At 40.6% G+C, this 22963-nt stretch overlaps 1 protein-coding gene and 1 long non-coding RNA gene across 5 annotated transcripts in view; one reads left to right on the top strand and one right to left on the bottom strand.

The window, feature by feature from the left end:
• ctnnd2b (catenin (cadherin-associated protein), delta 2b) overlaps positions 1-22963 on the top strand; it is a 117407-nt gene that overhangs the window by 35190 nt on the left and 59254 nt on the right. For all 4 annotated transcript variants that reach the window (XM_037547586.1, XM_037547582.1, XM_017719642.2 and 1 more), the window contains exon 3: positions 11114-11226. In XM_037547586.1, the coding sequence (XP_037403483.1) occupies positions 11114-11226 (113 nt within the window). The remainder of the gene's footprint in view (positions 1-11113; positions 11227-22963) is intronic.
• On the bottom strand, positions 3277-9188 carry LOC119266049. Its single transcript, XR_005131833.1, has 2 exons — positions 8864-9188; positions 3277-5001 (listed from the first exon to the last, which is right to left on the bottom strand). It is a non-coding gene; the product is annotated as an uncharacterized LOC119266049 (long non-coding RNA).

Below are 22963 nucleotides of genomic sequence, written 5' to 3'. Positions count from 1 at the left end.
AGGATGGCCGAGAGCCATTTTAGAGCCCATGTTGAAGCATTGGGGAGATGGAAATGGATCGTGACAGGCCCTCCACTACTTTTCTGTGTTTTGCTCGTTCTCTCGCTTTCAGGAAAAAAAAAAAACAGCACACTCTCAGGGTCGGGAATCTACATGGGGAATGGTAAAGTAGGCCACAGCCATAGGCTGCTCTGGGCCAGTCTAATAGCTCTCCTATCAGAGAAGGCAGATAAAAATAATGATAAAAAATGTCTATCCATATTCTGATGGCTTACGCTGCAAGCCTCCCGCAGAACGGGGGGCTCTCCCTGAGCTCGCCCTCCTTCTCTCTCTTTCTCTCTCACTCTCTTGTTCACGGACGACTCTTAGCCATGGCATGCTCTTTCAGGATTTTTGTGATGTGAAAGAGTTTGACTTTTCTTTCATGCTCATTTGACTCTATTTTCTTTTTATGCACATTATGCCTTCTTATGTCTGTCCAGTTTAGTCTAGGATTTCATAAGGTCATAGTGTTATAGTACAATTCACCATGAACCTCTCTCTCTCTGTGTGTGTGTGTAAAAACATTGAAAATGGTTTTTACATCCCTGATAATCTTACATATTATTTTATATTTATGGGTAAAAATACATTAATACATCAACTACATGCATCTTCAATATGGCATTTTTCTGCAAGTTTCATTCACAATTTCTATTTAATGGCTGAGTTTATCATATCAAAAAACTTTAAATGTAAAAATGTGCCATAACTTTTTTACAGGCCACTCTCTTTTTTTACTCTCTTTGTTTCAATATGTTAAAGGGCTCATATCCTACATTGTCCTTTTCCACTTATGATGTCTATGCAGTTTTATGTACTTCAAATATTCATAATTAATTTTTCCATGACCATTTCCCAACCTCTCTTTATCCTTTACTGTTAACCTTGCTGTTGAAACACTCTTTACAACTTCAAAATCAATGGGTGGAGCTTATGAAGAGGTGGATAGATGTAAATATGTAAATCACAGAAACCGTGACTTCAGAACAAGCTGTTGTTGCAGCCGTTTCCCTATATGGACTGTATGGACTGGAGAGTGAACTGTACATTTTGAGACTTCAGATACACACTAACTCAACACAACAGCCCTTTAAATTAAGCAAATAAACAGTAAATGTGCATCAAAATTTTGCAAAGCAATGTTGTCTGTAGAGGACAGCTGTGCATTTAGCTACAATGGCAGCCCATGATAGTTAATAATCATATTCATTCTAGATCAGCCACTAGATGGCAGTCTTCTGTTTTCCTGCCATAAAGAAGGAACATAATGGAGGTCACCAGACAAAAAATCCCCAGTTAACTGAATTTTGCACCCTTTTTTTTCCAAATACAGTAGAGGTTGATCCTGTAAGGTATCCTCCACTCCTGTTATGCAGTAGCAGCCCACAGTATCCTGGAGAATTTTAAACACAGCAGAATATACAGGTCTCATGTGTATGAGCGTGCTTTGTTTGCAGCTTTCAGAATTGCACATGTAAGCCTTCTCTTATGACCCTCTCACAATGCCAGTCTCCCCTGCATTGCCACATGCTAATATAGGGAGGCCACACGGCACAGGTTAATATAAACACCCTTAGCAGAATATGAGGGTGAGACACTAAGAGTCAACACATTCCATGACATTGCAGTAAGCCCTTGCGCTATAGTGGAATGTGACATCAGTGGGTGCTCAGCAGGATGTCTAAGGCTTTGTCTTTTGTCTTGTCAGTCCTTTACAGGATTTGGGTGACGATCCTCCCCCATTTAGTACAGTCATCTGACTCTTACACCTCAGACTTCCTGTGTCATCCACGAAAATGATGAATATATCCTTATATTTTAAGCCCTATTCGAGTTAGATTACTTTAACCTGGAGCAGTACTGTAATTTAAGAGATTACTGGTGAGGTCTGTGATTTTAATCCAGTATGAGTCTGCATCATCTAGTTTTTAAAGGTCTGACAGTAATAATCCCAGATGGTTTTTTTGTAACTCTTTAAATCCAGAGCTTCGTCAAGAAGAAGTAGTCCTGTTGAAATCGACCTCATGGTAATGTAATGACCTGTTGATCTGAGACTTTTCTTGTATTATAAGGCTTATTATATAGTAATTCAATGGAAAACTGAGAGTTTTTCATAAAGGACTTATATCCTTTTTTCTTGTACCCCCCCCAAAAAAAAAAACATACACACACACACACACACACACATCATCTAAACCGCAGTTGGGTGCTGGAGCCTTTCTGTAACCCGTTAACAGTATCCAGACGTGTGCAGATTAAGAGAATAAGATGTGGTTTATTCTCACCAGACGAAAGCGTAGTCAGAGTACAAGCGTGGGTCAAAGCCATGAGGTGCAGCAGGATTACTAAGGTGATCATAACACAAAGCAAACAAAACCAAAGGGGCAGGCAGGAGACGTAGTCACCGGTCAGGCAAAAAGGTTCCAAATACACAGAGCAAGAGTCCAAAGCAGAGGTACAGAAAGTGGCAAGCAAAATCTGTACCTGGTATCAAGCAAGGGTCAAAAAAACAAGTAAACACAATCAGAGAAACCGCTCAGTAAGTTCATGAGAAACAGTACTTCACAGTTACTAGTTCTAAAGCCTGGGCTTATATTCTGTCTACCTAGAACATGTGATAAACATACAGGTCAGTAATCGGGTGATTGTGAGTGCTGACAGGTTGGTCTAACAGAGTCAGAAGTCAAGTGATCCCCGTTGGTATTGTGGGTAGTGTAGTTCGATTCGGACTCCGAGTCAGTTTGTCCGAGGTGTGACACTATCCCAGTTGATTTTAACCCTAACTGATTTTTAAAACAGTCTTCATTCATTTGTACTTGGCCATATTCCAAAATCTTTATCCCTTATCAAAGTAACAAAAAACAGGCTGTTTTCTTATTATACCTTAAAAAGCTGGGGTGGTAATCTCAGGGGTACATCTCAGTACCTTTTGTTTCGGAACATAATTGTACAATGATCCATTGAAATGATCTTTTCTAAGTTGTATTGACTCCACACACCCCGTCTCGTCTCCAGGCTTTTTTATTGTTCTGTTTTAAAGCATTAGGTTATAAAAAGGTACAAATACATATTTTTCCTCTGAAAAACACTTACTTAGGCTATATAAATGGACCTTAGTTATATTGTTTGTACCTCGAAGAATGAAAAACCCTTTTATTTTAGGAAGGCAAAAAAATGTCTTCCATAATATGGAAACTTTGTTGTGCGAGTGGAAAACACAAGTCTGACAAGGCCTTTACATAGAGTGGGATTTATTTATGCGATGTAGTCAGACCATAGTAAGTTCATTCGAGCATGTGTGTATTTGATGATATCAGGCACACCAAACAAACGTTACTGCTCATTCTCAGAAGCAAAAGCAAAGCAAAAGTTTCTGGACGCAGCCATGAACTCACTGACCTGTCACTTCTGACGTTGGCATGGGGGGACAACCAAGATGACTGATGAGCTGTGTCCCAGCAACTAGAACTTTCTGACCAAAATCAAAAGGATCAGTCTACCCTATGTTTTGTCATGAATGATGATGGCATCTGTAAAAGCAGCTCAAACTGGGCTATAAATATCCGAGCTACATGTGCTCAGATATTCAGCTATATGTGAAGCGATGAAGCTCTCCATGCTGCTTTCACTTTGCCCAAATGAAAAGTAGCCTATCTGTGTCCCTGTTTGCCTTTTTACATGTGAAGACATTCTGCCTGTTTATTTTTTTGCATGGCGCGAACAGTATGGTGAAATTTCAACATGAAATGCTTTTGCACTCAATGTATACAAAGTGTCCTAATATTTATTATTGTTGTTTTAATGGCATTAATAGGTTAACAGATTCTGCTCATAGACGTGTGCACTGTGCTGTTATTGTTATTCAGTGAAGTGCCAGTCATGTGGCACTAATGTAAACATAAACAGATACTTTTTCCAGTATGAACCAACCAGATCACTTACAAATTACTAGCCCTGCTCAAACATGGAAATGGGTTTGTTTTGTGTAAATTTGTTTGCAGAGCAGACTGTACTTTAAGGATGATCGGTCAGAAGATTCTTCCTTGGTGTGACCAGTGAACTGGTGATGTACATTTTATTACTTTACCACGCTGTTTAGTTAAGAAAATTAACTCAAGCACTCTGGAAGAGTAGCGCATTGACACATCACCAGGCCTCAGAACTCCATTAGCTGTGTAGCAGGTTACACTGAGAGAGTGTCGAATGCCTGAAGCCATTAGCAGCCTTTGTGGGGAGAGTGTGAAGACGGAAATTGCAGCCATCTTTTTAAAGGGGTAGTATCACTCAGGCCAAATTGCAGTCATTTCCAATTCACTCCAAAGTTCAGACCGTCATTAGTATTCTTTTGGCGAGAGACTGACAATCAGTTCATTATATCTCTTTTCCGATACCAACAGTGCTTTAAACAAATGGGTTTTTGTGGAGCAGAATCAGTGAGTTAGCTCTTTTAATGACTTTTAATGTTCCAAAAACTTTCAAGCCAAGAGACACCAAGACATTCCAATGAGTGTGAAAGTTCATGAGAATTTTTTTAACTGTATAGTGAGAACTTATGACGTTTATTTTTCCCTTGGTTTTTCTTCTGAAAAAGCTCAATGCAAAGCTGAGGTGTCAAAATTCATACTTCACTCCAGAGCAGTGCTTTCTCTGAGGCACTGGGGGATTTGAGGCTTCAGCAACTTCATTGTACCAAAGGAAACATTTACAGAACAAATCCAGCCAAGCTTGGGATCTCTCACACCAAAACTCCTCTGCATATCAGCTCTTTGGCGAGGTCTGCTGGACAAAGCTGCTTACAGTTGTGCCTCTTGTTTAGGGTGGCGGTTGCTTGGCTGGTTGGGTCAGGTTCACAGATGGCTTTGGTCACATTAAGTTCAGCAGCGCTTTAGCAGTTGGGTTACATCCCACAAGGAAGTTAGGAGGGTGACCCTGGGTGGCATTTTGTAATCAAATGGTCTTCTTTGGGGGGAAAAAAGTTAAATGTCAGTCTTTGTCCACAGGGTGCAATTAGACATTTAGACCAGAAGACTACAGTCAGTTCCAGAAGCACTAAAATCTCATTCTCTTTCCCTCAGCCATTTATTTCCTCTACTAATTAGACTTTTTTTTAATCCAGAGTTACAGTATAGCAGTGTGAGCTAATGGCTGCACATATATTTTCTCATCCTTTTTAACCAACCACTGTTTCATCGTTCTGCTCCTAGTTACATAATTGCAAACCCGTTGCTGCTGCCATGATTCACAATTTCTCACACGAGTAAAGAATACCGTGTTTTCTCCTTCCAACTGATTCAGTGATCACTGGTATCTGGAGGTTTCCGACATTTTTATAGAATTGCTGCTGCTATGGAGAGCTACATTCAGAGATGGGTAGAGGAGCCTAAATCCAAAGTAAATTCCACTGATTCTTCATAATTTCTGCATAAGTCATAACTGAGATGTAACCAAAGTGATTTAGAGTGTTTCAATCCACATTGGTGGTCGGAACCTGAGGCTGCAATATCTACAAGGCAAATATGGACATTTTATTTACTATTCAGAATGACCAGTGAACTTCTTGTCTTCTGAGATTCTAAATGTAGCGTTAATGCAGCAAAACAGCGATCAAACAGAAAAAAGTTTTATTTGGAAAGTATTTTGCCTTATTTTGCAATGACTTGCACATACCTCTGCGCCATGAATTGGTGAATTTTAGACCAAAAACACATCTCAAAACTATCGTTAAACTCTCTCTTGGACTTTAGACAACATATCCGTAATCATTTCATGCAGTAGCCTTTAGATGTATCTTTCAGAGTCATTAAACGCTTCAGATGTCCGGTTCCTATCACCACTGACTCAGCAAGTTTATAACTTTGTTTACATCTTAACTACTTAATTATACATTAAACTTCGAAAAATCTGTGAAATTCCTTTTTAAGTAAAAGTGTTATTATACGACTCATGACTCATGTAGAAGTTGAAGCAGCTACCAAAAAACTTCTGAGTTCCCTGTGGAATTGCTGTGGAACTTATTAGTACATCCAACATCTATCAGCATAGGAACTAAAGCTGGTTGGGTGCTTTTTGATCCTTTTAAATGTTAAATCTCCAGGGTAGGACGTGTGAGCAATAGCACGGCTATGCAAGTACTGTCACAGACAGTACAGAATGCAGTCATACGCAAGAAAGCGATTAGGAGTGAAATGTAAGTGACTAAAATGTAACAGAGTGAAAGGTAGATCTCTGAGGAATACAAGTTGCAGTATAATTTGAAAAAAGTACAAATCTATCAAAATGACACTAAACCACACATGTAAAACTAGAGGTGGGCGGTATGGCAAATTATACAACAGTTAGCAGAACTGAACAGCAGAACAGAAGCGTTCTAACCATGCTATTATTTCACCATAACATCATGGGTTTTTCACAAACGCTGTCACTCTGCTGAGACACTGTTGCTAAGCAACGACTTTGACGGCTGTAGGAGACTCTTAAGCCATTTGAACGTTTTTACTTCTTTCTTTGTGCACAAATAGAAAATGGATACTTTTAAGATCACATTTGACCAACAGCCGATTTGGTCAGACCCTGAAGGTTAGACTACACTAAATTCCCAAACTGTCAGTTGGTCTGTGTAAGTATGGAGTCAAATTAGGGTCTTTAATGGTGACGAGAAAAAAAATATAGCGCAAATATAAGATGATATACACTGATATATATACAGGTATATACACTGATATATATACATGTATATACACTGATATATATATACATGTATATACACTGATATATATACAGGTATATACACTGATATATATACAGCTATATACACTGATATATATATACATGTATATACACTGATATATATATATACAGGTATATACACTGATATATATACAGCTATATACACTGATATATATACATGTATATACACTGATATATATATACAGGTATATACACTGATATATATACAGGTATATACACTGATATATATACAGCTATATACACTGATATATATACATGTATATACACTGATATATATATACAGGTATATACACTGATATATATACAGGTATATACACTGATATATATACAGGTATATACACTGATATATACAGGTATATACACTGATATATATACAGGTATATACAAGCTGAGGGAACTACTGAGGACAAGTTGTAAGCCTTCTGTGCCGAACCATGTCTAGGTAGAAAGTGGTAAATCTGCACGTTCTGGTGTCTCCTTCTGCATCACACACACACACACACACACACACTTGAACACAGTAAAGGCTTCATGACCATCTAATTAGTTCGGGTGCTGACAAAACACCAACATGTGCAAGACAGGAGTACTCCAGGACCAGGATTGGGAACCACTGGCTTGATTCAGTAGACCAGTAGTTTTCAGCTCCAATCCTGATGACCTACTGCCAAGTGTGTGTGTGTGTGTGTGTGTGTGTGTGTGTGATGCAGAAGGAGACACCAGAACGTGCAGATTTACCACTTTCTACCTAGACATGGTTCGGCACAGAAGGCTTACAACTTGTCCTCAATAGTTCCCTCAGCTTGTATATACCTGTATATATATCAGTGTATATACCTGTATATATATCAGTGTATATAGCTGTGGTCCAGCTGGGCGACCGTCTGCCATGATACCAGTAAACCGAATTGCCGTGCTGTGTAACAGTGGCTCCAACTGATGACGCGGAACGTTCACGGCACGCCTTTCGATCTTGGCCACGCCTCTTTCCCTGCCCCCACACAGAGGGTAAAACCGGAGCAAAGAAAAGAGAGAACCGCAAAAAAAAAATTAGGAACGTAAAATGCAAGACGCAAAGAAAAGCAGTGTGATGCGCAAACAAAAGAAAGAAATGCAAAAGAGGGAAAGTATTGCAAAAATAAAAGCAGCAACATAAAATGTGAAACGCAAACAAAAGAAAGAAACGCAAAAGAGGGAAAGTATTGCAAAAACAAAACAGGAACGTAAAATGCAAAATGCTAATCTTATATTTGTGCTATATTTTTTTTCTCGTCACCATTAAAGACCCTAATTTGACTCCATATGTAAGGAGCTGCAGAACTAATTGCTGGTTGTGCAGCAAGTGAGCAGAGTTCGTTACTGTGACAAAGCAACAAGCTGTTTGTTAAGGAGCTATAATTGGCGGAAGGAACTGCTAACATTAAAACATATTAAAGGCCACATTCCTGGCCCAGTTTGTTCATTTCTTTATTTATTTAACTGTGTTTTAACTATAAAACCAATAAAACACTCAAAGTTGTGTGTTATCACGAGTAACATCACAGCTGTGATGATCTAAGGCACGAGCCAAAGCCTCTACTACCAAATCACAGCCGTGATGTTATTTCGCGATAACACTCCCTCTTCTGTTCTATTGCTTAAATGTACTGCCACTATACCTCAGGAAATTTTTTACAATACTTGATGTGTCATGATTATTATTTTTTTCTAACATATTGTAAGTTACAACAGATGAGGTAGTACCACATTTAAAAAATTATAAATACAATAATTTGACTTCAACATTTCACACACTGTGCTGTATTAAATCCAACTAAACAGGACTAATGATGATCTCTCTGTAGTCAAATACAAATTTTTAAGTATTTCCGGTATCGTCAGTATGCTCAGAAAGGCATATTGTGACGTATCGTGACGTAATTTGTAACGCTAAATAATGTCATTTTGCCCAGCTAAACCTAACTAGATACTACCCACCTGCTGACAGGAGACCTCTCCATGCACAAGAGAGCCTGGCCAAAGTAAAGTGGGCCACCGAGGCCGAACAGGCGCTTTAATACTAGCAGATACTCACATGAATGGAGAAAAGGCCCTTCAGTCTCCTGCTACCCCCAAAGAGCCTTTCAGTACCTTCTTCTATTACGTCCTCCTCCTCAGCGGGAGGGAAACGCAGATGGAGGGGGCGTGGTCTGTTCGTAAGGGGCGGGGTATGTCATTGTGACGCACCGTTGCATAAATAACTCTAAAAAAAGGTGGAGGGTTTCGAAATTCTCCGTTGCCATGGCGACCTTCGCGCCTGACTGCGCTCCCATTATTCGGCGGCCGCTAACGGACTCTTCGCTCCTGCAGCGGACTCTCCGGTTAAAGAGGAGCCGAGTGCGGTGCGGAAAGGGAGCTCTGCTTGTAGTGGCTGGCAGACGCTGGTTCATTCTTCTCGCCCGCGGTCTCCGGAGCTCCAGGTAAGGAGGTTCCGCCGCTTTTCGGTCGCCGGAGCAACAGGTGCTCGGCGCCTTTTAGCCCCTCCGCTCAGTTCGGTGAGGTGGTTAGTAGCGTTAGCATCTCTGCGTTAGCAGAAATGCGGACTTCATTTATTATGCTTTAGTTACTATCATCCCTACTCAGAGACGCCTAATAAAGCAGAGAGAGGAGTGTGTCTGTCAGCTTCTTGACCTTTTCGCGTTTGAAAAGAAGTGAAGCCTCTTCCCGCCTCCGAGCGAAGTCTTTCCACTTCAGGCTAGCGTTAGCTAGTTAATGATGCTCCCGCTCAGCGGGCAGAGACGGAGAGTGTTAGTCAGCTTGAGCAGAGCTACAGTGGCGCTTCACTGTGGCAGAGAAGTCCCACAGCTCGCTTACTGGGGGCCCTGCACTCTTGGGAATCGTGTTTTTCATCTTTTCGGTGGTGTAATTAGCTCCATCCCAGTTCCGCCAGCCCCCAGTAGTGTATAGAGCCTCTCTTCCACAAGTTGAATGGGCATTTCTGTAGCCTTCATCTGGGCTCCTGCCCAGAATAGCAGGTGATGCTTTTTGGCCCGCTCTGTGACTGAACGCCTCGGGGAGAGGCTTTGACCTTGTGGCTAAGTGAACTCATTTCAGCCCTGTCACAAAAGAAGTGGGAGCTTTGCATTGACTGTTGTAGCCCTAGGCCATGGTAGACAGTTCTCTTTCTTTCTCTCTCTCTCTCTCTCTCTCTCTCTCTCTCTCTCTCTCTCTCTCTCTCGCTCTGCCTCGCTGTCTCTCTGAGTCAGTGATGTACCTAATTGTAAGATTAAGTAAGAATGCAGGCTGCGTCTTGAGCGGTGATCTGTGTTTACTTTTAAGAGTTTACAGTTTGCTTTATTGATTTAGTCATTTGCACGCTTCACTGGTGAACTGTTCCAAAATGTTTCACACACTCATTCTTCTCTTACTCTTCTCCACGAATGCAACAATTTTGTACATAATCACAGGCTGTATGTTGTAAAGGTGTTTAGTTAGGCCTTCCAGTTGGCTTTTAACTTATAAAAGGATGGAGAAAAATATTAACATGACTTTTAACTTGTTAGTAATCAGTCTTGTAGAAGTTTGGTTACATTTCAAAGATGTGTCTCATCCCCAATCTCTCTCTCTCTCTCTCTCTCTCTCTCTCTCTCTCGTTTTCTCTCTTGATCTGTTCTTTTCTCTGTTCATGTGTCTCTCACTGACGATTTTCACAGTGATTACTTTAAAGAGACACATTGGGATTTCACCGTCTGATTTAGCATTGACAGGTTTGTCATTAAATGTTAAGTGTTGCATACCTAATTAAGCCAGCAGTGGGGGAGTGCTCATTGCTTCCATTGCCTTCGTAATTTTTACTCTTTCAGTGGATTGATTTCAAGAAAGTGCTGATGGTCTAGCCTTCTTAGTGCATCAGGATATCTCCTAACAATAAAGTAATACGGTGCACATCGTAATGTTTTTTTTTTTTTTCAGTTTTTACCTTTTTTTAAAGTTTATATAATCATTAACAGATTTAGATCTTGCTGCAGTTAGTGGAGTACCCCATAACCAGCTCACCATCTGAGTTAGTTTTAGCCGGCGCTTCAAAAGAAATATGAATTGTGGAAGAGATCTGTATTTGTTTTCATGTTGGTTCTTATATCTCAGAAAAAGGGAAAAGGCTTCAGTATGACTGAAGTAAGCATGAATGCACAGATGTGCCAGCAGTGTACTGCATTGCTTGCCTGCGCTTGAAGTTCTGTGTAAACTTATGCAGCGCAGTAAACACATTTAATGACATGATTACATTAGGGGTTTGCGTGTACATTCAGTAACTATTATGTCTGTTTGTTTGTTTCTCGTGAAGGAACTGCAGTTTGAAAGACTGACCCGAGAGCTAGAAGCTGAGCGGCAGATTGTGGCCACCCAGCTGGAGCGATGCAAACTGGGATCTGACACTGGGAGCGTGAGCAGCATCAGGTGGGTTAAGTGGAGCAACCATAACTTACTACTCTATTACTAACCAACAGCTTGCTTACCTACTAGGGCTGTGTATTGTTTGTTGATCATTATTGTGACATTGGCTTTGCAATACTGATGTCGCAGAGGGCTCCAATATGCAAATAAGCCATATTTTTACTGAATGCTGTGAGTATCTTGACCAGTCACAGTTTCAGATCAGTGTTTGTGGGTGAATTGGGTTATAAATTAACCATCACATTTTTAGTAGACCGCAAGGCATCTTGCAATCACAATATATAGAACGATAGTCTTAGTCCACAGTTTACCCACTAACCAGACCCTAATCTACAGCCTCCTAAACTAACCCTAGCCATTACCTACCGCAACCCTAAAGCCAGCTGTATATTTCAAATTTAAACAGTGTTTCAAAGCAAAACTATGTTTTTTGGATGGAGTGCAGTAGTTTTAATTCATGTGGTGCAGTGTTCACTGCATGCTTAACAGACCTCCTAAACGCAGTTCTCTTTAAGTATACATATAACCATGTGTTTTGCGGTAGTTCAGTTTGTTCTTTTGTTGTATGAAGTAATCCACCCTACTGCATGAGCTATCCTAGCCCAAGCAGTCTCCTCTCCTCCAAGAAATCATATTGCATCTTTTTGTCTGTTTCGTTGTCTCTTGTGAACTCTGAACAAACTGCGACAAAGTTTTTAAAATGGTCTTGTCTGCTTAAATGAGGTGCTTCTGTTTACTGAAGTTGCATTGATTATACAAAGCATACATTGTTTGCAGTGAAGTTAATAATGCCAAACAATGTGAGATCTCCTTTGTGACACTGCAGAAATATTCACAGAAGAGGGCGTCTATTCAGAAACCAATTAGTAACTGTTTTTCAGTAATATCTGTCTCTACTCAAATGTAGACAATGGGTTATATTGTCCGACATCGTCAATTGGTCTCTAATTGACCACTCAGCCTTCTGAGTGCAGAAAGATTTTAACAAGATCTCATTCAGCATCCGAAACAAGATTTAGTTCTTCAGAGGAGAGGTTAATCAGTCTCCTACAATGAAAATGAAAATCATTAATTGTATTTGAGCAGGAGACAAGGGAGAATGCGTTAAATCGAATTCAATGGCCTGGCCTCTGTCTCTGTTGATAAAGAACAAATCTGTATGTTTAATCGTCTGTGCACCAAGCTTCACATCCTAACACTGCTCAGCTGTGATAGATCGGAGGTTGGATCAAACATGAGTTGTTTTGTTTGTAGACTAGGATGGAACTTTGCAGTTGCTAAACTTGTTGCAGAAGGGCTGTGGAAGTGTTGTTTTAGTTCACATGGAAGAAATCAGAAATCATCATAACTAGCCTCATAAGTATTTATACCATTGCTGTAAGGGTAAGATCGTGCGTGGATTCTGCGGTGTTTACTCTGATGTTTAGATCTTGAGGTGACAGTTAACCGTTACTGCCCCGGATTTAGTGCGTCAGGTGAGGTCAGGCTTGTCTGCACAGCTTATTGCCAGACAGTTGCCTCAAAGCCACAAGCAAGCTGCCTGTACCCAAATATCCTAACAGTGTTTCCACAGCAGATCTCATCTAATAGTCCTCAGCTTCGAATGCAGAATCCTTCACATTCTCTCTCAGTAATCAGCCACAACAGTGATTCCATAATGGCAGTCTGTTTGGCTTAATAAGCTGAAGCTAACCATTTAATAGACTTGTCATGCCAATAATTATTCTTCTCAGTTTGCATACAAAATTCCATGCATGCAGTTTAGGATAGTTCTCCATTCCCTGCCTCTGCTCAATGAATTTTGATTACTATTAAAACTTTGAAGGGTTTATTTGTAAAGCTATAAACTTTCTTTTTTTTAAAAATAAAAATAGTGAAGTATTGTGTTAGCAAATATTTGCTTTATTTCAAAATATATTTTAGCGTGGCTGCACACAATACGTATGTACTAGAGAAGGATGCACCATTATGGGAATTTTGCTGATATCCAGTATTTTCCATGAACGTATCTGCTGATCCTGATACATTTATAAAATGTAGAAATTGGAACTAAATCAAACTTTATTAGCATTACAGATTAGTGTAACGCTTATTTGTAGAGAGTTGCAAATAAAGTAAAATAAATAAAACGTGCAGTAGGCTAGTGTCCTCTTAACGTTCTTCTCGTTCACAGTTCAATAAATAAAATATATCAATGAATAGAAATATCTGTTAAATCTAAAAAATAAGAGCATATTTTATTTTAAAAATCTGGTCTTATGAATATGATTCTGATATTAATTTGCATCCCTAAGCAATAACGACCTTTTTATCATTTAGGGGATCTAAATTGTGTTCAGTATATTTTGGTACAAGGTATTGAGGAAAAATCTGGAAGTAGCCAATATCTTAAAAAGTACCTTGAGGAAGAATCCAGTCGTGTTAAGCAAGTGCCCCAGTTGTTTAATGAATCGTGGTTCTTTTCAACAAAGGCTCCATTTTGAAGTGCCTGAATTGTGGCCTAGTTTTGAAATAAATCATCAGGTACTCCAGAACACAACTGTTCGTCAAGTCTTTGATTAGCTGAGGTGTAGAAAAACAAAAATAAGCCTCTGTGTTGTCCTCTGTGGCTAATGGAAACAGCAGCTAAGTAGTCTTATTGTCCAATGGCATGGCTAACCGGGCCAAACTCAGGCACAGCCCCAAACATCTGCTCGTGTGAGCAAAGCCTTTGACTCGCTGCTAAATGCTCTCTGTTGAGTCTCATCCTGTCGCGTGGAGCTGTCTTGCTAAACACTGTCTGCCGAGCACAGCGAGGGAGTATTAAGCCAAAGCTGTTAGACTGTTTTCCTGCCAGATAGGTCCAACAGCCTCCTGTGGGCTCGGCATATAGCAGCTCTGTATAGACGAGGCAGTCAGGAATGAGGAGAGACAGGCGCATGCTGTGGCGGCTTTGCTGGGAATGATGGGGATGATGCCATTACAGCATGACTGACAAGGTTTCAGGCTAGCATGCCTGAAGTTACAGGGCTGTTAAGGAATAAGAAGTTGCTTGAACTGTGTTTTAGCTTGTTGAAACTGTGAGCCTTTACTAAGGACTGAAATGAGTGGAAATAGCTAGGTGATGTTGGAAGTGGTTTTAGAGTGATGCCTGAAGTAATTAGCATTTTCCACTCCAAGCAGGTGCATTACCATTTGTTTTTGTTTGTTGTGGCTTGTTTGTTCATGCATTGGTGGAATTGTGTGGTTGAATTCTGTAAAACCCAGTGGGTCTAAAGTGTAAAGAGAAACTGACAAAAGAAGGGCTTTTGAAGGTCCCTCTAAAATTCGGTTATGCCGAATAGCATTATTTGTCTCTTAAATGTCATCTCCACAGTACACCATGAAAAGATATGGCATGTTTATGCTCAAATGACACATGGACGGAGGTTTTGCAGAGAGGGCACCGTGACAATGACTTTGACTTACGGATATAGCTTGCCCAAATAGATGGCCTTAAATAAGATCTGCACCAAACGTGTAAGCTTTGACAGCAGAGGACAGCCAGGTATCTCTCCAGAGCAGATAAATGTATTTCCATTTTGATTCATCTGTACATCCTTGTAATTTTTGCATGCAGTTTGTAGAAACACAGGGGCCTATTTCACAATGTGTATTCAACTAAGTCAATGTTCCTGATTAAGTTTTAGCTTTACAAAACAACTGCCTACTTGACTGTTAACTTGATTGAAACCCAGGTTTACATGTTCAAACTTTGATAAGGAAAAATAAATCGTGCTACATAAGAATGTAGAAAGTAAAGCATTTAGAATGGTAGAAAGATACCAGTGCCACCATATTAGTGCTTGCTGGAGAAATAATTACTTAATATTCTTGGTATCTATGTAGTGTGATTTATTTTCTCTGTAGAAGAGCTATACTTTTCATAATATTATGTTTGGTCCATCTTCATCAGAAGGCTGTCCATGGTTGGTCAGAAGCTCGCCCTCATTGATTCAAGAGCTGCTAAAAGTCCAAAATCCTAAATTTAACCTTTCCTGGAGCAGCATAAGTTGGTGTGGGAATGTGGCCTGCTAAAAAAGTACTCCACTATCATGAGAGAATCCAGGGTTAATTCAAACTAAGCTTATAGTTAGCTGTCTGAACAAGAAATCCTGCTTCATGAGATCCCAAGTGTACATGCTCCTGGACGTTATATTACACAAAATTACGCATTTGAAGCCATGTAATCACACACATGAAGGCACAGATTCAGCACTTGTCTTGCACTGCTAACATATTCATCACTCGCATGCCAAACAACACAACCCCGTGTAATCTGTAAGGCCTTTGTTAATAATCTGAGGAAGTGACTAAGTTAAAGACTACAGGACTTAAAGTTGTACTGAAGATGCTGGGAGTAATAGTAGTGTAGGAAAGCCCCTGTCTATCGGCGCACCCCAGGGTGTCTCACTCAGTCAGGCCCTCTCTGCTCTGGCTGGATATTAGGCTTATTAAGGCTGTCTGCCGTGCTGCCTGACTCATACTAAGCACCTCCCCGTACAGTAAGAGGGAAGTTGGAGCATATTGATCTGGCAGCCAATCTGTTAGGCTTAATAGGAGATGAAAGCCTGACTCGGCCTGGGGCTGAGAAACGAGGCTAGGCTGAACGACTTCGGCTTAACCAGGCTGATTTAAGCCCAGTCTGACTGCAAGACAGATCTACAGAGTAGAGCAGTTTACCAGCATCTCCTCTGCAGATGAAGGCGAGAGTAAAGGGTAGAGAAGAATAGAGGGTGTTGGGCAGCACAGTCGGAAACTCGTGACAGGCCATTTAAAGTAATACGTAATACTAACTGAAACCAGCTAGCTTTTACCTGTTGTGAGCCATGTGTGCTCTTGCCTGTGTGGGGGTAATATCAAAAATAATTCTTTCTTCCTTTTTGAAATGTTGCATCAAAGGCAAATTTCTGATTTGAGGAAGTATGCAGAATAAAGAAAGGTGCAGGCTCTTTTGATCTACCACACTGTCTACACTCCAAACTACTTAACAAGTAATAAAAATATGCCTGCTAATCATCACAGTGTTGTTGTAATGGCTCATTATCACATCTGATGCAGTGGCTTGTGTGGTATTTGGAGTGTGACTCAGCGGCACACGCAGAGAGGAGTGGCAGCACTGGCCGTTTGATGGCTTTACGTGCCAGCTGGAGCGTCACTGCAGGGCTGTGGCACACACCCAGCCTGCCCTGTGACAGTGTGGCCGACTGCCGGCCACCACGGCGCTGCCAGCATAGACTGGCATTAACCTCGCTGCTCGCCCCTCACACGTGCCATTACATTCCGTCTGTCAGCCCCTCAGCCCCACACTTCCTTCCCACACACTTCAGGAGAAGCTTTAGAATGACCAGTTAATCACGGGATAGGGTTGGGCAAAATTCAGTTACAATTTAAAATAAATAAAAAAGTCTATAGACTAAAGACTAGTTTTTTGAAGTTCTTATTTTATAATTGGAAAAAAAAACATCTTATCAGTTGGACTACAGTTACACAATACCAGCATTTTTATTGGCAATTCTCAATACCAATTCAGTGTCACAGTAAAAGCTAAAATGCCATTAAACACAAGCCTTTATTTATAAGCTGTTACTAAAGCCTACTATGATTAGCCATTCAATTGCTACATCAGCCAAAAATTCTGAAACAAGTATGAACATAGTAGTTGGCAGTTTTATTTATTGATGCTGAGAAAAAGAACTGGCAAACACAGTAAACCTGTGTGAATGGGAGAGATTCTGCTACCAACAATCATACAAGTTTGAGTTGGCTTGGGTTTGTTTTGTGCTCTGACAACGTGACTAGCGTCCAGAAAATTCAGTTGCACCACATGGCAATTGAATTTTGGGGTCCACTGAATTACCTTGCTCATCTGACCCAAATCCTTGTGCTCTGTAATGTCTTTTTCATTTGAGATGCACTGGCAGTTGTGGTACTATGGTAGCAGCAGTACAGATCACAGTGTTATTTTTCTAATTTGCATGCTGGTGTGCTCGTACTCGGTACTATCACAACCATAGAGAAAAAAAATGTGTATATTTTCAGTTATGGTATCAACTGGCCACCAAAGTACCAATACTTTTAACATCACTACTTTGGTCACACAGCATTTGTATTTAGCATTTGTTTCCTGCAATGACCACTGATGGTCAGTTTTGTTGAGCTTCAATGTCTTTGAAAAAAGCTCTCCACTTTCTGAAAACAATCCCTTTTCTTCGCAATGAAAAACTAAATTGTGTTTGTATATTCCCTACTTTTCAGAAATTCTCAGATAATGTTTAGATGCATCATGGGCATCTTGTTCAACACCATTAAACATATGCACACAATAAAGTGTTAAAGTTGCTGATTGCTGTCTCAGTGCAAAATTAATATTATCAAATAGTCCAAGACTATGATTGGGTCTCTCAAACGAGAGATTCTTGGTCTAGGCTTTGATGCTTTTGCTAGGCACTTCTACCACAGTGGTTCCCAGCCCTGATCCTGGAGTAGCCCTCTCTTGCGTATGTGTTTTTTTGCTTTAAAATATAGCCACTTCAGCTCAGGAATGAATTGTTAATGAGCCTGTAAGTTTGATCAGGTGTGTAAGAGCAGGGAAAACACAACATTATGCAGGACAGGACTACTCATAGAGCAGGCTTAGGAACCACTGTATGTAACAGATGATTTCTCATGAACAGCAATGATTAATATGTTAGAAGTCAATGTGTAGGTAGAAAAAGCAGTATGTCTGCGATATGGTCTTCTTTGCTGCTGTAGGTTCAGTGAGAAGGATTTTATGGTGTGAGACAGAGATCTGCATTTGAGAGCATTTAAAAAACATTGGGAGAAGCTGTGAGACAAGCCTCCATATACCAACTGTTCAGACCAACTGTTCCTGTACTGTATATATGGCAATATCAAGCTTCTGCAGACAAACCAAGAAATGCTACAGCTTCTTCTCTGTTTGCTCTGAGGATTTTAACAAATACTGTGTAAGCAAAGGCCAAATAGTGTTCTCATACAATGCCCCCAGCAGCAGTGTCCTAGACTATGTATTGGAGATATTATTTTATGTGCCCAGAACACACCTGAATACAACTAAGGACCTTGGAGCACTGCGCTGTGTTTTGAGTTTGTGAGCTTGCTGTGAGCCATTAACAACAAAAGCAAACAAACCCAGTGCTGTTTTCATGATGTGCCTGAGTGTACTTAGAGCCGCTGTTCTGAAGGATGGTTCACTCTAGTGGCCGGGGGGCGTTGTTGACTGAGCTTGCTTTGATTTACAGTGTGAATGTAAATCTGGCTGTAAGGTGTATTACCTCCAACCAGTTTAAAATTTGCTTCGTGGAACCTTCCGTAGAACCTTTCTCTGCCTGAGACGGGCTCTAAAGATTCATCTCTGATAAAGCATTCCGTGATTCAGCACTTTATTCTTTTACTCGCACATTACTGAACATTCTTTCTCTCATTCTTACTGTTTTCTCTTGCTCTCATTCTCTCTCATTTCCTTGCAATCTTCTGCTTTACTCTTCTCGCTCTATTTCTCGTTCTATTTCTCTGGGACTAGAATGTGTAATAAGACTGGGCTTCAGGGCACTATATTGTGTGTAGTGTGATTGGCAAGTAACACAATCCTGATCCTTGATGGACAATATTCAGGGAATATTCAGGGAAAACTAGCTAGGCCTGTTATCAAGGATTAGACAATGCATTGTTTCATTAATAAACCTATTAGGCTCCAGTAGAGCAAAAAAAATACACACACACATATGATCAAAATCTGGAGTTGCAATGGGCACTGATCTATATTGCTGTTTTATGGCATAAATAACATAAATCAGGAGTTCTGAATGCTGCTATTACATGTGTACCAAAATGTTGTGGCACAACTAATCACATTTTGCTAAATATCCAGTTACTTCATACTTTGATGTATGTGGCACTTAATTTGATTCATGTTATTTCAAAAGGCAGCCAATTTTCAATATAAAAATTTTAAATGGCAGCTTAATGAAATGCTGAAATGTGCTAACGTGCCTTTTCTAATAAAAATAAACCGAATTTTGCTGCAGAGAAATTGGAAACAGCCATACAAAATTTATGATAGTCACACATTTAGTTTTTAAATATCACCCAGTTGTAATGTGTTCCTTCTGAACTAGGACCTTATTGGGTCCTTCATGCTTTATACTTTTTCACTAAACATGGCCAGATTCGTCACAAGGAAGATCCAGCTCTCTGACATCTTGACCTGAGTTTAAGTTAATATTGTCTTGATTCTTGGAGCCTTGGCTGACTGCAGTTTCCCATCCAGGAAACTCCAGCCTGCTTCTCGGAATCCAAATTATTAAATGGATCAAATGGTCAGATTTATCTGTGCTGCTGGCATGCTTTCTGGTAAGCCAGTATCTGCATTTAGCTCACACACATACAGCAGCAGTGCGGACTGGGAGTGGTTTCTCCTTCTGATCTGATCTTGGCCGATGGATGTCCTGGCTCTTTTCTTTTTTTATGGATGAATGCCTCTGGTCTGTGCTCATTACTGCCATTATAGGAATCCCTTTCACTGCTGTATTAGGCACCAGTGCCTGCTGTGTGGAGCTCCTCCACTGACCAGTCAGAGGCAATGAGAAAAGAGGACTGTTTGCCCCTTCAGGACCCTCAAAGACCATCTTCTCAGTGCTAAACATGCAGCTGCTACTCGAGTGTTCCATGCTCAAGTGTGTGTCCACTAGCTGGAGTGATTCTTGTCATTCTCACCTGTGTTTTCAGCATCAGCCCTTTACTTGAAAGTACTTTCAGCAGTGGAGGCCAGTGGCAATTTTTAGACAGTGGTCTCCTCTCTTCTGGTGTCTCTCTGTCTCCTTCTGTTGGAAGGCACCTAGTGACCCCAAGCAGTGTTGGGCCTAAACAGTCGCTCTCTTTCTTGTTCTATCCCTCCCTCTACCCATTCTCCTTCCCTCTCCCCTCCCTTTCACATGCATTAGGAGAGGACAAAGGCCGGCCTCAGCTTTGCTCTGGCCTGTCACAGCACACTTCTCTCTTTTTTTTACTCTACTCTTTCTCCTCCTTCTCACACTCCAAGGCACACATTAGAAAATACACACACACACACACACAAACACATACTTTTGTACACAGTACAGACTAAAATGTGTTTTCAATGACAAAGATAAACCAAATACTTAAGCTTTACTAATAAAAGATAATACAGTTCTAATTAGAGGTACACCATGAATCATACATCATGAATTTCATTATGGCCTATTCCGATGTGTCCATAGCCCAATTGGCCAATGGGTGATTTTTCTTGGCAAATTCTGTTTTTCAAATACCCGAATCTGACACTTTGTGGGCTAAATGCACATGAAACATTTTCTGTTATCTACTATATCAGTAGCTGTTTAGCACATTGAGAAGGACTGAAGTGTAGGAGTACCATTCAAATGCAGCCTGAGTACAGTCTCTTGGCTCTCTTTACATCATTGTAAATGTTTTAATATACTCATTGCAGGTTGCCTGTTAATGTTTGGAGAGAAAATGGGCTGATTTCCAATTTTGGCCAGTTGTAATTGCGCACCCCCAAATTTTAATGAGTACAGTTTTGGTATTACTGTTAGAGGAATTTGTTATGGCAGTTTGTCTCTTTCATATAGTAGTTGTCCAACCATTAAGGCAAAAGGTATTTATTACATTTTTTGTCCAATGGAATCCATTTTGCCATGAAAATGGGCTAGAAAAAAACATTTGAAGCCTTTGTGTCTGTGGACAGTTTTATAGCCATGTTTCTTCTGTGCTTCTGCTTGATGTGGGAGGCGACGATTTAGTCTAAATTATTCTAAATGTCAACTGAAACTTGTACACTTGTAATTCTAATCAAAATCACAGTGCTGTAGATGTAAGTGTTTTGTCATTTTGGAAATGGGGTGTGTAAAGAACAGTGATTAACTGTTGACCATGTATTGACCCTCAGCAGGCTCACAGCTATGGGCTTATCTATCATGACATTATTCTGAAGTTAATTATCTTGGGAGAGTAAGAATTTCTATAACCACAAGAGTTTAATGATCCTCATATAGACCTACTCAAAACAGCTGGTCCTTAATGCAGGTTTGGGGGTGAAGTACATTTAATATATCATTGCTGTAGGTACAAGTGACTTTACAGGAGAGGAAAAGCATGTAACCAACTGTCAAAATTAGGTTAGTATAGCAAGATTTTATTATGAGTCATTTTCAACGATTTCTATTGGTCCATTCATAATAAAATTTTGGCACAAGTAATGTAAATGGTAGCTAGTGTTTTTAAATAATGTAAAAATATAGATTAAAAGGGGAGTAATTGTGATATGATATCTTAACTTTTAAAAAAGTTAAAATGTTACAGCCATGTCTTACCAATGGACACAAAAAATTAAAAGTTTACTGTCTACAAAAAATTTTTTTTTATAAGTTTTTAATCATAGTTTGACTTTATAATAACTCAGGGAATGTTTGTATCAGTTGTATTAGCATTTTTGAAGTACCCAGCATTCTCATTGAGTCTAACATTTGGTGAAATTGCCCCATAGCTCACCTCTGTCCATTCAGGCAGCCACTGTCTGGATTTCATTTGCTGCAGAATTCCAGACAAATGACCAGAGTTTGGAGAGGGACAGACTGCAGCCCTTTTAACATATGGTGTTCAGTGTTCTGCTATGACTGGCCATCCCTATGCAATCACAAACCACCTCACAGCCCGATTCTTTACACACATGCTCATTGGAGCAAAATCAATAGGATGATTTATCAGCTGCAGTATGGCTGAGGGGATAGTGAGTAAGCATTTAACCTCCTGATAGTGTAGCTGTGTTTTCTGTATACTGTCGTAGCCCAGCATTGATCAGCAGTATGGGCCTCCTCAAGCCTCCTTTTCCTCCGTAACTGTATTCATCATTACCACTGTTTGAGCGCTCCAACAAGCTTTATTGATCTGTGAGAGCATTATGTACCAAAATAGCAAAGAGCCATTCATGTACATAATCATCATCATCATCATCATCATCGTTAACCGCTCAGTCCAGATAGGGTTGCGGTAGCGGTTGAGAGAGCAGAGAATCCCAAATGACCCTGTCCCCCGCAACTTCCTCCAGCTCATTCCCGGGGACCTCAAGCCACTCCCAGGCCAACTTGGAGATATAATCCCTCCAGCGGGTCCTCGGACGACCACCGGGAGGCATCCAGGGGGCATCCAGATCAGATGCCCGAACCACTTCAGCTGGCTCCTCTCTTTAGACTGACCGGTAAACAGAGAGCTTTGCCTTATGGCTCAGCTCCCTCTTCACCACTACAGTCTGGTACGGTGACTGCATTACTGCTGCCGCCTGTCCCAGCCTGCAGCTGTTCTCACGATCCCTCTTCACATCACTCGTGAACAAGACCTCAAGGTACTTAAACTCCTCCACCTGGGGCAAGTCCATTCCCCTTTGCCATGCCATCCTTACTCTGGGAGTACAGAGATTGAATGGCCTGGAGTAGTAGCCCTGGCACCCCATACTCCCAGAGGACCTCCCACAAGATATCTCATGGAACATGTTCGTAAGCCTTCTCCAAGTCCACAAAACACATGTAGACTGGGTTGGCAAACTCCCATGCCTCCTCAACAATCTGTGAGAGGGTGAAAAGCTAGCCCATTGTTCAACGGACGGGACGGAATCCGCATTGTTCCTCCTCAATCTGAAGTTTCAACTATCGGTCAAAGTCTC

The sequence above is a fragment of the Pygocentrus nattereri genome, chromosome 2, assembly GCF_015220715.1.
Source record: "Pygocentrus nattereri isolate fPygNat1 chromosome 2, fPygNat1.pri, whole genome shotgun sequence".
Lineage (NCBI taxonomy): Eukaryota > Metazoa > Chordata > Actinopteri > Characiformes > Serrasalmidae > Pygocentrus > Pygocentrus nattereri.
Note: the sequence above shows the minus strand (reverse complement) of the source record. Positions and strands in the feature narration are given on the sequence as shown.